Source organism: Phoca vitulina, unplaced genomic scaffold (genome assembly GCF_004348235.1).
Source record: "Phoca vitulina isolate PV1807 unplaced genomic scaffold, GSC_HSeal_1.0 scaffold34, whole genome shotgun sequence".
Taxonomy (NCBI): Eukaryota; Metazoa; Chordata; class Mammalia; order Carnivora; family Phocidae; genus Phoca; species Phoca vitulina.
In genome coordinates this window covers 4,908,936-4,926,611 of record NW_022589737.1, presented here as the reverse complement: position 1 = coordinate 4,926,611, position 17,676 = coordinate 4,908,936, and the positions used below count along the sequence as shown (strand labels likewise).

The 17,676-nt window shown below is 45.1% G+C and overlaps 1 protein-coding gene across 1 annotated transcript in view; it reads right to left on the bottom strand.

The window, feature by feature from the left end:
- Positions 1-15,800, bottom strand: part of BARX2 (BARX homeobox 2) — a 70,704-nt gene extending 54,904 nt beyond the window's left edge. The window contains exon 1 of the mRNA XM_032426296.1: positions 15,580-15,800. Within this exon, the coding sequence (XP_032282187.1) occupies positions 15,580-15,766 (187 nt within the window). The 5' untranslated portion in view covers positions 15,767-15,800. The remainder of the gene's footprint in view (positions 1-15,579) is intronic.
- Between the last annotated feature and the right edge of the window lie 1,876 nt (positions 15,801-17,676).

Sequence of the window (17,676 nt, the reverse complement as noted above, 5' to 3'; positions counted from 1 at the left end):
CGTCATTGTCCTTTTGTCAAATTCATCTCCACCTGGAGTAAGAAATCAGAAGTAGCACATACCACACATTCTTCTCTTTGAGATCAAATTTTACCTACCAACATCAATGATTGCTTCTTCTTGAGTTAACCTACCTTCCAGTGTACACTCCCCCCCCACCAAGTCCATTTTAGGGCAACATCTGAAGGATTCTCAACCCAGTTGGCTGGATAAACACAACGGGTAGGAAGTTATCTCGAGTCAGCTTCATTTCACACCTCCACTTCCCAGTGGAAGGCTCGAAGGCTGCCTGGGACACTAGAAGCCTCATCCTAACCCGAGTGCCTAAAATAAAACAAGAGTGTACCGAGGCACCAGGAGAATCATGCTTTGTCCTTCTTGAAAGGTCTGGGAGCCCCTGAACCCGAACAGGTGAAAATTCCAAAGGCACATACCGACGGGCGTGCATTTCTGCCGCACAATGTGCACCCATAATCAAGTGCTTTACCCAGCCATGCAAAGCCTCCCAGGTGGGGCTGTGGTGATGTAACCGCAGAACTTGTGTTATTATTGCTATTATTTCCAGGGATGGGCAACAAGTCAAAGTCAAATAAGGAGCATATACAATGTCATCCAAACCTCAAACAGATAAATGTCAGTAATTTTGATACTCCCAAGCTCTTATAAGCTGTCATCCTCAGCTTTCCTCTGGGAAAACCAGTTGAGGGTTGGGACAGCAAAGAAAAGTCCCCAGAATTCAGCTGAATCTTGACCACTTTATTGTCAATATTTTTAACCCCTCTCTTGGTGCAGAAAAATCTTGTGTTATTTCTAGAAAGGTTCAGAAATTCATCCTTAGTTCCAAGAGCCTTGTCTCAATTTAAGAGAGTCCCTGTAAAATTCCCCACTAGACTCCCACTTCCAAGGCCGTTCACACATCACAGGATGACAACAGAACCTTGGTCTGTGATGAATCAAAGGGGGGATTTTGTGGCCTAGAATAACTAGGATGACATCATTGTTGTGGATCAGCAACAACTTTATTAGCCAACTGAGGAACCCCGCTTCCAGTAGTCTAGTTTAAGGGCCTGCAAACTTCTCCTGTGAAGGGCCAGGCAGTAAAGAGTTTAGGTTTTGTGGGCCATACCCTCTCTGCCGAAACCGCTCCCCTCTGCTGTCGCCCAGTGAAAGCCACCAAACACGATATGTACGCAAGTGGGCGTGGCTTTGCCCCCATCAAACTTCACGGACACTGATATCTGGACTTTGTGTAATTTTCACGGGTCACAAAATACTCTTCTTTTGATTTCTTTTCTTCCATTTACAAATGTAAACACCATGCTTAGCTCCTAGCAGTAGAAAAACAGGTGGTAGGCCAAATTCGGCCCGCCTCTGGTCTCGCTGTCCAGAAAAACACAGTCATGCGTGTTATTACCCTGAAACGGAGGCGGCGAAGGGCCCAGGACGGGTTTTCTGACAGAATCTGCACTGTGAACTCTGCTCCCGCAAGGCCTCTTCACTGCAAGGACACGCAATTTCCTGCCCGGCACTGCACGCACACGATTACTGTATTACCATGTAATAATAACGATCTTTTGTGATGCAGGATGATGAAATTCTTCAATGCATCATTAATATATATGATAATTACGCAACATGTGTGGCTGGGCCGGCTGCTGCCCAATCAGAGGTCATCACTGCTGTCGGTTTTGAGGAACGCCTCTGGTAATAAGCAGGTACTCACAGGGCAATTTCCAAAATGAAATATTCCATTCTCATTTTTAAATCTGTTTTCCTATGGGTGTCGAAGGACCCAGGCTTCAGGCTCCAGTAGTACAACCTGCTTCCGGACCCCCGACTCTTCTTTCCCCATTTGCGACATTCCTTCTCACACCCCACCTCCCACCTCTCATCCATTTCTGCCTACTCCCCTCCTACTGGGTTATAAATGCATGCACACTGCTTTTCTGAATTCATAGCTTTAACAGAATATTCTCAACAGGCTGCCCAAAATCCATTTCTCCCACTGAGTCCTATTTCAACAATGGTCCTGAGGAACTTAGGGAACCAGGTGAGTCCTCCCCACACAAATCAGCCCCACTCCATGTGGCCATGGTGACACACCAAGTGGTCCTATTCCACCTGCTTCCACTTGCGGCCGCCCCCCCCCCCCCACTGGGCCTGGATGATGTCACTAGACACTGCTCGTAGGAATCATCATTATAAATGGTGGGACAGACGTACTGCCCTGTTCACCAGGGCTTCTTTCACACCATGGAAGGGGAGAACTCCTCATCAAGAGAATTTTTCTCACCCTATGGAGGGGATTCATCGATTAAAGTATTTCATTAGCAGATACTGGGCCTCCTAAGATACCAGTGACTAGTTGAGAAACACAATTCCCGGGAAAATCCATGTCAAACCCTTGTCCACGCAGTCCTTCAACACAACAGCCACCATGACCACTTAGAATGTGATCTTAAACTAGCCCCACGAGCAATTTAAAAGCTGTAAAACAGGGGCTTTATTTGGAACTCCCTGGGAATCACAGACCCAATAATATACTAGGACAACAACTGTTTCCCAACCTGCTACCTTTTCCACATCGCCAATTAAAAAAGATCACAACTGAATTTTTTTCTCTCTCTCAGTACTCTGAAATAAGAGAATATTCATATTCTCTTGCACAAGAAAAGATTATCCCTAACTGTACTCTTCAAAGAAGAGAAGAATTCAAACTTGTTGGGAAATTCTGCCACTTTTCTGAAACAGTTCTTGAGGTACACAGCTGCATGATGAAACCTTTCCTACGGGTAATTAATCCTGAGCAACTCTTGTAAAAGAAGAAAGTAACAAAGCACATTTTGTGACGATGTCGTGTTGACCTGTTTGTGCCACTCGTTTAGGAATTTACAAAATTCTGAATTCATATTATAAAACAGGAAAGTGGGGGAATCAAACGTACCTATTCATGACGACTTGAACTTGGCTCACAGACCATCCAGGTTGCAGGAGGCCTCAAGAGGCAGTTAGTGCTATGACATAACTCACAAGAATGCCCTGGAGTGAAGTGGTTTTTTAAAGATATTTAGTTTTTCTTGAGTTTAATTCGAATAGCAATCTTTCTCTAAAGGGCTGTGCTTCAGTCAACCAAGATGCAGTTATGATTATAAGATTATTATTTTTAAGAGAAGCTATCAATTACTGAGCACTTACATGCCAGGAACTATGCTAAGAGCTTTATATGCATTATCTCATTTAACCTACATGACTAACCCCATTAGGGAGTTAATATTATCTTCCTTTTGTAGATGAAGTAATTGAGTGTCAGGGAGGTCAAATGACTTGCCGAAGGTCAAACAAACAATAAAATGCACACAAACCCAGTACCATCCGACTCAAAATCCATCCACTAGGATCATTCCACTAACCAGCTTCCTATATTTAAGTCCTGGGGTACAAATTACATCTATCTCACCATTAAGCTGATATCTACACTACAGTGGCTCCCAAACTTGACTTTTCATTATAATCATTATAATCTCTTTTTAAAAACAGAGATTCCCAGAACCCACCCCAAGCTCCACAATATATAATGTGAAACAAATTAGTCTCTTAACCTTTGAAGTGATGGCAAACAAGTGGCCAGATTTTTTTCCCCACTAAATTTAATAGTGAGTATTTCATGAAAAATATTCCAAGTCTTAACTCTCCAGGCAATTGGCTGTATTTAGTTTTTAAGCATATTCTCTCTGATTCACAATAACGAATGGATGATCGATGGATGGATGGATGGATGGGAATTCCACCCTTGACCCCCACAGAAAATTTTATTCAGAGAACCACAGCTCATGGAAGCAATGTGACCAAAGAAGCCTTAGGCATGTCACACCGGTAAGGACACCCAGGGGCAAGGAGATGGGCTCAAAATCACACTGCCAGAAGGCAGTAGGTCTATGATCTCGCTTCCTCCAAAGATAGTACTGTTTCTTAGAATTCGTCTAGAATCATTCAGAGACCCAAATAATCACGGGAAAGGAAAGACTGACTGGCACACACTAAATGATTGTAAATATGTGTAAAGGAGTTAAGAGGTGCAAAGTAAATTCCTTCACGTTCATCGGACCTTGCTTTATATACAGTATGGACCCCCCATGGAAAGGGACAGGCTTGACTTCTAATTTGCATACTTCCATATGGTTCTACATAGTATGGAGCTTTATACCGAAAGAAATAGACCTGAATTCCAATCTCAACGGTGCCACCTACTCACGTGACCTTGTTGCCATTTCTTCATCTCCCCGAGTTCCCCTTTTCGCATCCGAAAAGCAGTGGTCGCAACAACTATTTCATTAACTTACATGCCCTCGTGTAGGCAAGCACCTCGTGTCTGCCACGGGGTTACCATTTATAATTATTGTTATTTCTATTTTACGGTTACCTAAAAAAAGTGAAATGCACTCTGCTTGCGCAGCTAATTGTTCCAAATGCCCAGGCTCAATGCCCCAGTTTAAAAAAACCAAACCCGCACTCCAACAGAATGTTCCTTTACGCTGTGCTCTAAACTGAGGATTGAAAACATGCTTCCAAGTTACGCAGCTGTCTAACGTGCTAAGAGCAATAATGAGTTGCCATGATATCCAGGGATAACAAAATTAACAACATCCTCTGAAACAATCTCCTCCAGGGCGATTTACCAATTATTTCAATAAAATGTTCAGTCATGAGAAGAAAAGGACTTGGACTGGAACCTAAGTCAAATATATTCCTATCTCTCTCCCTCGGTGAAACTTGCTAAAAAGTGACCGTAAATATTCTAAGTCCTCGCCCGTTTTTTCCCACGTAGTTCCAAACAGAAGATCCAAGGTGGATCTGTCCGATTTGTTGCCAGTGAACAGACTCCATGGGTCGCGAGAAGAAGTCCTTCTGCATGTTATCTTACTTAGAGAGTCGCACGGCAGCTCTTTGGAACTTGTCTTCGTAGCGTTTTCTCCATTCACAGTCTCCAGCCCAGCTAGTCCATTTTATGAGGGATAAGATTCCACTGAAAAGATCCAGAAGGTTGACTGAGCAAGACACAGCGAAAACTGCAGTCCGTCTGATTTATTCCAGCCACCGCGTGCATCTACGTGGGTCAGATAAATTGCAGCCTTGCTCCTGCAACCCATGAAAGTCTGCTCACTGGCAACAAATCTGACGGATCCACCGTCCCTTCAGTCATGTCCAATTTGGCCACAGTCCTCTAGATGTGGTCATTAATTCCTGCTGACCGTAGCTGCCAAGCACCGAAGAAAGCTCTGTGACACGGCTGCAGATGGTCTGGGTGGGACGCACGCCCTACAGCGCTTGGATTGATTTGCTTCTCTGTATGTACAGTTGACGCTGAACAATAAGGGGCTTGGGGGGCGCTCAAAATATCACCGTCGAACTTCTGACTCCCCCAAAACTTAACTACTAACAGCCCGCTGCTGACCAGAAGCCTTACCGGTAACATAAACAGTTACCACATATTTTGTATTCTGCAAACAAGTAAGTCGGAGGATAGAAAATGTTACCAAGAAAATCATAAGGAAGGGGAAAAAATACATCTACAGTGCTGTACTGTATTTAAAAAAACAAACAAACAAACCATGCATAAGTGGACCCGTGCAGTTCAAACCCGTGTTGTTCAAGGGTCTGCCATATTTAGGCAGAGAGGGATGGTCTAGGAGGGGGAGCACGTTGGCCAACTCTTGACCGTACAAACTGTTTCACCCCCACTGAAGAGTGTTTTCTCTCTGAAAGGGACACAGAAGGAGAAAGCCCCCAAAGGCGACCTTTTGGTCAAAATGTCTTAGAGCACTATTTCTAAATTGGAACGAAAGAAAAAGAAAAAGGTCCTGGCTGTTAAGATAGACTGAGCAAAGCATCTGCCACCGCAGATGTTATGGTAGAGTAACATGGTCTCAGTTACCTTCTCCAAACCACAGGATGACCACTTACTATCCCTAACACACAGCTCTCTGTGGGATTTCCACGGTAACGGTTCTCATCCCTTCCTAACCAGGTCTGCTACCACACATCAAAGTTTTCACAGCAAATCTGTGGTTCCAAAGGATAAGGAGAACTCAGCCAGTTTATACGCCAACACCAACATCATTCGTCCCTGCTAATAAGCTACATTTTAACATTTTTAGATTCTTTGGTATTCACAGCTGTCCCTAGACAATTTTTTTTTTAAGTTAAATTGTCAATAGCAATGGACTACAGGTCAAAAGCCAAGGGTGGTATATCATCTCAGCAAATAGATACAAAAGCAAGATGCAATAAAAGACAACTTATTGTGATTTTAAACATCATTAAGAAGGGAAAAATCCTGATGACTCCTGGTTGCATGATTATTGATGTATATCTGAAATAAACAAACCCTTCATGGAGCAAACCCCTTCTAGCCCTTATGCGGGGCTCAGAGAATGTTTACTCATATGCCAAAGTATCACCCGGGGGAACAGCAGCTATCTTGGTGATAAATAGTATCCCCATCCAGCCCGGGGAGGTAAGTGAGATCCAGAAACCAATTACAGAAGCTACAGTGGTTGTTTTAGTGAGAGTTGTACTCATGTGTCTAATTATAAAGTGTTCTTATTTCCCTACTGCGAGACTATGTACAACAAGCTCTGCATTTAAAAGCTTTTGTTTCAGGACAGAAAAGCTATTAAGAAAGCCATCAAGCATTCCACAAGATCAAGAGCTTTGTGCATATGTGAGGTCTCCCATACTATCATTTTTCAAGGTTTATATTATGAAAAATTTCAAACATACAGAAAGTACAAAGAATAATGTAATGAACATCTGTATACCCATGACCAAGCTTTGTTAAATCTGAATGCTTAGCCATATTTACATTAGGCCTTTTCTTTTCCTTAATAAATAAATTTTTACACAGGAAAATAAAAACCTGTGGGTAGCCCTCCTCCTCCCATACGCTTGCCTCCCTCAACAATATATTAGTTTGCATGTTTTCAAGCAGTATATAAATAGTATCAGACTGTAAGTATCAATCTACAACTTGTTTTTTTTTCTCAACACTGTATTTCTAACACGTATCCATATTCATACATGCAGAATATGGTTCTGGTTCATTCATGTTCTGGTTCATTCATTTTCATTACATAGAATTTCATTGCATGAATAGACGTATGTTTTTATCCTTTTTCCTTCTGAAGAGTGGTTTGATTGTTTTAGCTTTATCACTACCATAAACAACACAGAAATGACCATTCTTAAACATGTGTCCCTTCCCACACATACAGTGTTTTCTCAAGGCATCAACCCAGAGATGGAGCTGCTGAGCTGCAGGGCATGTGTGGATCTGCAGCTTTACTGGGTGTTACCACACGGCTCTCCAAAGTAATTGTACCAAAAAAAAATATTCCTACCATCAGTGTATGAGAATGTCTACCACTCTACATCGCTGTCATCAATTGTATCAGATTCTTTATTTTTGCCTATCTGATGGGTGTGAAATGGTATCTCGTTTTAATTTGTGTTTTTCAGATTCCCAGGGAGGCAGAACATCCTTTCATCTTTACTGTCTAGATATTCATTTCTATGAATTGCAAATCTTTCTACTTGCCTTCTTATTGCTTTGTAAGTGATCTTTATGTATCCTGTGACTTTGGGAAAGTTAATTTCTCGGCTTCCCATTCGTGGCAATAATAATACCTACTTCCTAGGGATGATCTCTAGCTGATCTTGAAGCACTTAGTCCAATGCCTATTACATGATAGGCATGCTTTCTATTATTGTTACAAATGTGAAGAAGAGGGTTCAGGGTATTTCTAGCATTTCTCCCAAGTTTGTAGCTGCCTTTGGGATAAATAAAAGAGGACACAAGAGGAGGAGTCTCGGCAACTTTCTTTGCCCAGGCGGTTCCCCCACCACAGAAGACATAATATCAGGACTCGGTTGTTTGTAAGCTACCATGAGGGAAATGTACAACGTCGATTCTCCTAGACATCGCTTAAACTAAACTTCCATGTTACACTTCCTTCAATATACAAGTGGCTTTGATTTTGTCTGTGAAATCACCATAATCCTGAATTTCAACAAAGGTTAAGTTACAGAGTGCAAAGAACTCTGAGAAGAGGGAAGTGGGTGCTGGAGGCTGGTAGGTGAATCAGAATTAAGGACCTGCTAGGCATTCCTGGCATGGAAATACAGCTAGGACTTCCTAAGATTCCACCAAGCCCTAGACCATTCCATTTTCCCACACGTCATAAGCGATCCTTGAATTAGAAAAGCGAAAAGAAAATCATCACATCGCTTATCACACACATAAGGTTTTTTTTTTTTTTAAATGATGACATTGACATCACCAGGGCAGCAGGTAATCTTATTCGACGTACACTGTGAGAATGCTTATCTATCCCCAATATCCAGAAGAATATGTTTCCTAAGGACATGCTGGTAAGCTAGAGGGATGCAATAAAAAGGAGCCACGTAAGCTTGTCTGCTTGGACTCTTAACATATTTAGTTTCGTGTGGAGATCCTCCCAGATTGGCTTCTATTCAGTGGTATCTTGACCTTTCCTTGGAGAAAGGCCATGTTCACCTTTATGCACTCTGCCAGGGGAGTCAGAAAGCATAGATAGCTGTCCTCCAGGCCTATCAAGTAGTCCTGACATCAGCAGGGACTGGTGACTGGCAGGGTCCCTTTTCATATGTACTTGCACATCATCTAACGTTCAGAATTCTCTCCCTCCATATTCAGTTTCAACAGGCACTGAAGAAACCAGAGACTCTCCTTCGCAACTAAAGAAAGAGGCCCTCTATCCCCCTATCTTCTCCAGAGCAATCATGTGTAAGAATCAACTCCAGCCCAAACATAATTAGACCATCTTCTGATACCTATCTAGGAGCACTGCTTTCTTCCTTAAACGTGTGCCAAGTTTCCACTTTCAAGAAGTTAAATTGCCATATAAAAATGCCCTGGTGATGATGAGTAATTAGACACTGTAATGGAAAATTAACTGTGTTTTTATTTAGAGCATTCATTTTAACAAGACTTTTTTTTTTTCCCTAACTGTTCTTAAGCTGCAATAAAAATACATTAAATCCTGAGGGGTTGCAGAGGTTTTCTGGTTAAAAACAAACAAACAAACACACACACACACACACACACACAAAAGCTTCTCTTTCTCGAACCACTTATTTTGTGAATATCACCAAGGTTATACAACGTTCTGATCTGAACCGCATTATTAATACACTCTAATGCCAATTTTCATCCCGTCATCTGTGCTGTGGAGGAAGAAAGAGCCATTCCAACCTCACAGGCCGCTATTGCCGAGGCAGGCCCCAGAGAGGCAGCACATGGGGGCTTGTCACACGTGGGGAGCCTTCTCCTGAATATCTCGCAGTCCCCTCTTCCTCTCTCTGTTCATGCTGCTGCCAAGGGAAGCGGGTCGCTTCCAGCCGGGGCTCCTGACAGCTCTGTGAGCACCTGCGGGCTCTGGGCAGCCCTCAGTGAGCAAGCTGTGAGAGTGGGGTTTAGCTCCGTGCCACATTAAAAATGACTCCACGACACGGCGTGTGCGACAGCCTTCCCCAAGGAAGAATGGCAAATGAGCCTGAAATCTGGACATCTCATCCCAATCCCCGCGGCCCTCTGTTGCAGCCCTCTAGTCCCACATTCCAGGGACGAGTTCAGCAATGGGTTCGGCCACGGGACCTGAGCGCACTTCATCCTGGAGCTGGACGAGGGGCCGGTGGAGCAGGCTGGCGACACCCATACAAGTTCACGGGCTTCATACCAATGAGGGAGCCTAAGATCATGTGGCTTACCTAGCTTTCCATCTCTGTTCCTGCCAGACCTCAAAAATAAAGTGCAAATGACACCTAAAAAGGCTTCTGGCCTGACATTTATTCTACATGCACGGATAAAAATTTCAGAAGCCCCCTTAGCTTGGCCTGAGCAGCCATGCTGAAGGACCCTGGGCTTTGGGCAAGGCTCCCTGGAGCAGCTACCAAAGTTTCAGGGAAACCTGCTTTTTCTTTTTCCCCATTCCTTCCTTTTGTGGGTTTTGTTTGTTTGTTTAATCTCTCCTTACAATTTAAACAACCTTTTATAATCCTTACTGCTTTTCCTATAGATTCCTGGGACTTATTCGACCTAACAACCTTTTCACTTCAATTCCTGAGGTGGGTTACAACTAGCAACTTTATACAGTCCACGCTTATATCCAAATGCGGTTTCAATCCAGACATACAACCCACAAGAACACGGGCAGACTGGCTTCATAAAAGAGGTGCCATAAACACCGTTTCATTTTGGCTGTATTTAACGAGGTTAATATGACAAGTTGGCTGGCGAAGACACCCTTTAGGGGGAGTTCAAACAGAAAATTCCACCTGGTGAGCAAAAGTATTCAATTGTCACAATGTTGCCCGATCCCAATTCCAAACTGCCCAATACATTCTAGAGAACAACAAAGATGGGCTTGGCAGTGGTTCTACAGATAGTTTAGGGGAATTTGTAAAGTATCCCAACTGTGAGTCAAGATTTAGAATAAACTGAAATGTAATGAACTCGTTAACAGTGCCATCACCAAGCAAGAATGAAGATCTGTTGAATGAAAATGGTGAATTAAATGATACTAAAGACTGCAGACATTCGGAGAGGCATTTTAACTTGTGGACTAAATTTCTAATCATTTTCCCCCTGGTTATTAGGGAAACCAGAACCGGAGAAGAAACTGCTAATGAACTATATTCACCAGTTAAAACTGACTCCTGAGGAGCCACTCAGCTTGTCTGTATAACAAAGGAGTCATAAAATTTAAGGAGTAAATGCGAACAGCTGAGGGGGGCCCAAAGAGCCCAGCTCCAAATCTATTCTGACCCTGGATGAGTCCTATGTCCTGTGCATCCCTCGATTTATTTACCCTTAGAATGGGAACAGGAGAAGCAGTTATGAATAATCGCTGATAAAAGCCCATCAGCCTCTGGCAGAAGTACAAACGCTTGTTGATAATGATCACCCTCCCAAACCCCAGTTTACATTTTTTCCATTAACATTCCAGTCCCCAACCCTCAGGTTCCCAAGATCCTACAGGCTTCATTCTCAGACTGAAAGACCACACTGAGATTTAGGAAATGACTGGAGCCAACTCCCTGAAGCAACAGCAGGCTGCCTAACTTCCAAAGAAGCCATTACACATGTCCCCACCTCATTTCATTTTTCACTGGGATGACACCCAATCTTTGTGATAAAAATGAACCCAAGGACACCACCCCAAAGAACTTGTTTCTCTTGGACCCACCAAAGGATAAAATGTTCTCAATGCCACCTCTTAAGATAAACACCCTTCCCCAAGTGCCCCTTTTAATTGGCTGGTTGACTGTCCCTTGGGTGTGACTGCACGGATTTATCCCGGGTGTGTAACCAAGTTGGAAATCTTCCTGATTTCTGAGTACCCTAACAAGAAGGCAGGCAGTGGATAGCGTGGATTAAAACTGTGTCTAAGCACTGATGTGACCCTAGCGCCTCACAAAAAAAAAAGGATATTCTGCTCGGGGAGATTGGTCCGTGATCTCTGTGATCCCTTCCAGCTCTGTACCTCAACAGTCAGTTCTACAAGGCTGGCCACTGAAGGTCACCGGGAGATCCAGCAGAACCATTCCACCAAGGAAGGAGAAAGAAATTGGCCTGTAGGTTTTAGTGGATTAATTAAAAGCCATGTGCTGGTCACAGGCTGCAAAACGTCCTAGTATCTACATTCACCTTCCCCCCCCCCCCCCCCCCCCCCCCCCGCCGCCGCAAAACACGCATGTGCAAGTCTAAGGTAATTCTAGGTTGTAAGTATAAATAACTAAAATAGAATTTTAAGTAATTAGCACAGTAGGTTGGCTTCTCAGTATCCTCAAGAAAACTCTTAGGATAAATTGTTACAGCCTTGTTTTTGTGAAGCAGGCTATTCATCTTTTCCAAACTCTGCCTGTCTCTAAAGACCAAACTGAAAGAGAGAGCCTTCAAAAATGACCTGCCGATTATCTCTGCATTATACTCCATCCTGAGAAGCCAGATTTCTTTAAGCAACTCTTCCACCAAGAAACATTAATCACAACCAGAAAAATGAAATAATGCACTCGAGAGTTAAGTAGTATTTATAATACTCTGAACTGCACCTCATTTTTGACCTTTAATCACTGTCAATGTTCTAACATTTATGAGAGATTGTTAACTGATTTCTAGATGGCAATATATTTCCATTCTAAATGGGGATGACTGTTACCAGATTTTTTTATTTTATTTTATTTTTAAAGATTTTATTTATTTATTTGACAGAGAGAGACACAGCAAGAGAGGGAACACAAGCAGGGAAAGTGGGAGAGGGGGAAGCAGGCTTCCCACAGAGCAGGGAGCCGGATGTGGGACTTGATTCCAGGACCCTGGGATCATGACCCTAGAGAAAGGCAGACACTTCACCGACTGAGCCACCCAGGCGCCCCTGTTACCAGATTTTAAAATAATCCTAAACATATTTCACACCCCATCAGTGGTCCGAGTAACAAACTTTTTTTTCAAATGGAGGCTCTCTTTGGGCTCGGTGTTTTAAATTTTATTTTAAATCTAATGACAAATGTTCCTTCAATTTGGCTTCAAAGGATAGGATTCCCTTTCTCACTGTCTATTATGTGATGTAGAACATCTCTTGGGAAACTTAAATAAATTTAGAGACAGCCTGCTAAGCCTAAAATTACTGTACTTGTAGTAAGAAAGGGCCTGTTAAAACAAACAATTTTTTTTTTGGAGGGGAGTATTCCATCAAGGTTAAAGTGTCTAATAATACCATCAGGTGATGATCTGCCTAATGAAAAATGTTTCCATTTCTCAATTTACTTGAATACATGATCTTCTGCCTGAGGAGATTTAGTACATAAATTGGCATTTGGATTACTAAATCTAAACAATGTGCACTGCTTAATTATGTAGAGGCTTCTTAAATGCTGTAGCTTTTTTTTCACCCCAAATTTATATACTTATTGTGCAGGGTGGTAACTTTTTTTTTTTTTTAATCTTATTTCATTATTTTACCTGGCAAAGTTCACTGTTGGTAGTTATTTGAATCTTAAAAATAGCAAACCGAAGGATGAGAGAAAGTTCAGTAATTTTAATTCCAATGTATGCCTTTCACTTGATTTGAACTTTTTATACATCGGTTCTACCAAAAGTGCTAAATATTTATCTCTATCCAGAAAAAAAAAAAAATATATATATATATATATACATATATACATATAATTGTATTGAATGTAGAATGCCAGCAACTTAATGTCATTTTTAATTAATAAAAGATTAAATTTATCCAGTCTAAGATTTTTGATCTTAAACATGACTGTTAAAAACAACAAAAATGCTTTGAAAGTGTGGTATTTGGAAAACCTTTGAGAAGTCACTAATGGGATTCCCATGATCTAATACACATTAGGCTTTAACTGTAATCGTAAACCCACTAAAGGCTTATGACCTGAAAGTATGGACTATTGTAGCCAGTTTTTATGGGTTTAATTCCACTGGCAAATCCCAGTCTCTATATTTTAAATCTCAACTACCACAAAATCACGACATTTTTCGAAAGAACAATCTAAAGAAAGTAAACACTGGAATGACAGGGCAAGAAAACCATTACCAACAACCAGCCTTTCACACAAACCATCAAGGAACTTCAAAAGCACAAGACCAAGCAAAACTTTTAGTTCGTGATACACGTGCAATTCACCCTTAACATTCTCAAAACTACATATGAATCATCTTATTTTCCTCTGACTTATTTCCATACAAGACTCAGTGAAACAGAACTTACTCAGCTCCTATTGATGACTGGATCACTGTTTTCTGAGGTTATTTATTACCTTTTTTTTTTTTTTTTTTTTTTTTAGCATGTTTTTACTATGATCCAATTCTGCGACTGCTAAAAGCCAAGCAAATCTGCCTTTGGGTCAATGCAGAGCACAAAGTCACTAAAAATTTTGCCGGCCCTGTGCTATACCTCAGTGTTCAGAATTGTTCTGTTTTGTCCTAGGGTCATGCGATGTCATAGCAGGGTGCATTGAAATTTATGATTAAATCTTTTTTTTTTCCTCAAAGAGGAGAAGTGATGATTTATGCTCAATACAAGACTTAGCCTACCTCCTCTATTTAATATATACGTAGACTATTTATTCAAGGGTTTACATATGCATTGCAGGCACGTAAATGTAAAAATATAAACATCAAGCATATCTACCTTATTTCTAAAGTTTCTTGTCTCATATACTTCTTGGCCCTTAAAATTTAGTATTGCAAGTCCTGTTATGAGCTATCAAGGCTAATTCTACCTTACGGATAAAGTTTATTTTACAAAGGCATACCTGAATATTGTATTCATTTCATAACCAAATACATGTGGAAACAACTTGGTTTTCAAAGAACTTTGCTGTATTTACATATATCAACTGATTGTCCTACAGGGACAACTCATCAAATCAAAAGAAAATATAGGACTCTAAGCATTGTGCACTAGAAGCTTCTGGCCTGAAAGGTCAAAAAAAAAAAAATGTCTTTTAAAAACACTGCTAGCTCTTCACTTTACTTTTTCAGTGGGACTATAACAAAATTATTTATTTCAGGACACCCATGCAACAAATATAACCTCAAAGTTTCTTTTAGTTGGGAAATACTAAATTTTTACCTTTAGTTGAAAGCACACACAGTCACTTATTTTTGATAAAAACTGCTTTAACTTTTTTTTTTCTTTTATACCTGCTTTTCGATAGCCTAAATCCTTATAAAGCCAGGGCACTTTGAAACTTGGAGATTCTCTTAATACACTCAAAGTTTTAAAAATACCTTCGGATTTACTTTCCATATTAACCTATGGCTTTTTCAACGTGTTTATTAAATGTTCTTTATCTTTCCTAGTGATTTTAGTTAGGCTCTTGTGGATAGAGGAAACCAGACGTGAAGAATGTTTTTATTGTTATAACTGCTGTTTTTTCAGTCCCTTAAAACAAAAGGGTGACCTCCTCAGCTTGCACCACAGGGGATGGATTCCAGAACTACTGCCCCAGAGGGAGATCCTTTTAAGTAAAGTTCAATGATTTCTGGATTTTGTTGAGAACCTCACGACACTGATTGACTTGTAAAATTCCCAGTGGAGACAAGAGGAGGTTGGACAAGTTAACTCAAGGGGAGCAGCACCACTTCCTGAAACAGTGAGTTAGGCGATGAACCGGGTCAAGTGTTTGAACTTTCTGACCGAAAACGACAGCGGCGCCGGGAAGGAGGAAGCTTTCTCCCGCGAGCGGGATCGCCGGCGTGGCCCGAGCCGCCGCTCCGAGGGGCCCGCTGCCTCCGCTCCACCGCCAGCCTCGCGATCCACACCTTGCCTGGCCCGTCCCAGATCGCGGCCGCCCTTGCGATGCCCGCCGCTGACAAGTCTGGTCCCCCACCAGGGCACCGGGAGGAAGCCCCTCGCCCTCCGGTGGGAGGACGGAGGCGGGAAGGCGCCCGACACCCGCGCGAAAGCCACGGCACCCCACTAATTCCCCCACCCCACCCCCGGCGAGGCGTCTTACCGGTACAGGAATGCAAGGGCTTGGGTCGCACGACCAGCGACGGGCACACGGAGTAGAGGGAAAGTTTCTCAAAGTAGTCGCAGGTCTCCTTGGAAAGGATCTCGTCGATCATGAAAGTCTTGTAGCGCCGCCTGGCTGCTTTGAGTTGGCCGGGCGAGCTCAGCCGCAGCTCCGCGTGGCAGTGCATGGTGAGCCCGGGAGAGCGCCGGCCGGCCGGGGCCGCGGGGGCTGGCGCGCCGGTGGGGGCCTCAGCCCCGCTCCTCGGCCGCCGGGGAGGCGGCGGGCTCGGGAGGCGCGCGGACGGGAGCGGGCACCGGGCGCGCCGGCCGCGCGTCTAGACCCACCCGCGGATCAGCATCTTCGCGGAGCCTTTTTGGGACGGCGCAGCTGTCAATCAGCGCGCGCTTCCTGCGGGGCCCGGTGCCGAGGCGCGCCGAGGGGCGTCGGCGCCCACCCCGCCCAGCCCGCCCGTGCAAGCCGGCCGCGGACGTGCACACCTCGTGCCCGCCTCTCTCGCTCGCCTCCTCCCGCCTCGCGGTGTCTCGCGCTCCTCTGCCAGCCTCTCTATTTTAAGACACTCGCTTTGGCTCTCCTCCCCGCCCCCCTCCTGGGACGAGCTCCAGGTGTGTGTGCCGAGTGTGCGCGCTCGGGCGTGCGCGCGGTGTGGGGAGCGCGCGCCGCCCCCGCCCGCGGGCCGGGCCTGGGCCGCTCCTCCGGGACGCGACCCCGTGCGCCTCCTGGGCTGGGTCCCGTGCGCGCAACCCGCAACCCGGGGAGCCGGCGCGTCTAGGTCTCTTGCTAGAAAGAAGTCGAGTCCTTGCTGAGGCTCCCGAGGCTGCGGGCCACAGAGCCGGCGCCCCAAGGACCCGTGTGTCTTTCTCCCCGGTTTCCCAAGGACCCGCGGCCTCCCCTGCAGTTCACTAGGCTCTCGGCCCGCGCGGAGCCGCACACTTGACCGCTCCCACGAGATCCCAAACCATAAATGACCCTTGCCCTGACCGTTATCCCAATAATAAATCGTAAAAATGAGAACGTAATCCCCCAAAAGCGTGCGTTCTTTTTTTATGTTTTAACGTTTATGAACTGTTTTCGCCGCGGCAGGGCCAGCGCAGCGCGATGCCGCGGTGTCGCGGGCCCTCAGCCCCACTCGAGGATTCTGGCCGCCCGATGCTCCGGGCAGTGCGGCTTTCGTTCCCGGGTCCCTCACGACGCTTAGGGTTAGGGGAGCCCCGAAGACACACGCTTATTGGGTGGCTTGCCTCCCCCCTCCTGGGCTCCTAACCTCCGAGTCTGTTCCAATCAGTATCTGTACGAACTTGTGTTCGATTGGAATTGGTGGCCGAGGGGGACCCCCACCCAGTCTCGGCGCCCGGGACGGCTCCCGCTGCCTGCGTCCTGCCACCCCGCCCGGCGGCCGGCCACAACCGCCCGGCGGCACCGCTTTCCCACGATTTTGTCTCCGAACTGGTGTGCGTGGGGCCGGAAGGAAAACGCACGAGAGAGAGAGACAGAATTATAGACGCGGACGGCCTTCTCCGAAACCGAGTTTGGGGCTGGTGACATCTCGCCGGAAACCTGGAAGCGGCCCGGAGTCGCGGCGGGCTCGCTGCAGAGCTGCTCGCCCAGGAGCCCGAGTCGCCGCGGTAGCAAGCGGACGCGCGCCCCTGGGCTGGTGGTTCAGGTCGGACGGAAGGGACACACCTGGAGGACTAATAACTAGGCACTTAGAGAAAATAGCAGTCAGCCGAATTAGGGCCGGGTATTAGACATGGCTCGCAGTGCGACTTTGAGGATCTTCATTCTGGATGTGTTCATGTGTGCCGGGGCTCCCTACTCCTCCCCTCCTCTCCGTTTAGAATTGTTTTCGTTCATTCTCCTCCACGCGCAGGCGGCTCCAGGGCCCGCGAAGACTGCGGCCAGGTGTCCCGGCGGCGGCGCGCGTCCTGCCGCGGGGACGCGAGGTCGCCGCGATGGGCCCGGGAGCGCCCCGGGCTCTGGTGACCAGCAGTCCCCGCCGCCTGTCCGCTGTCCGGCGCCGGGGGGTGGGGGAGGGAGGACCGCTCCCGGCTCAACCGGGGCCCCGCCGCGCGGTGCCAG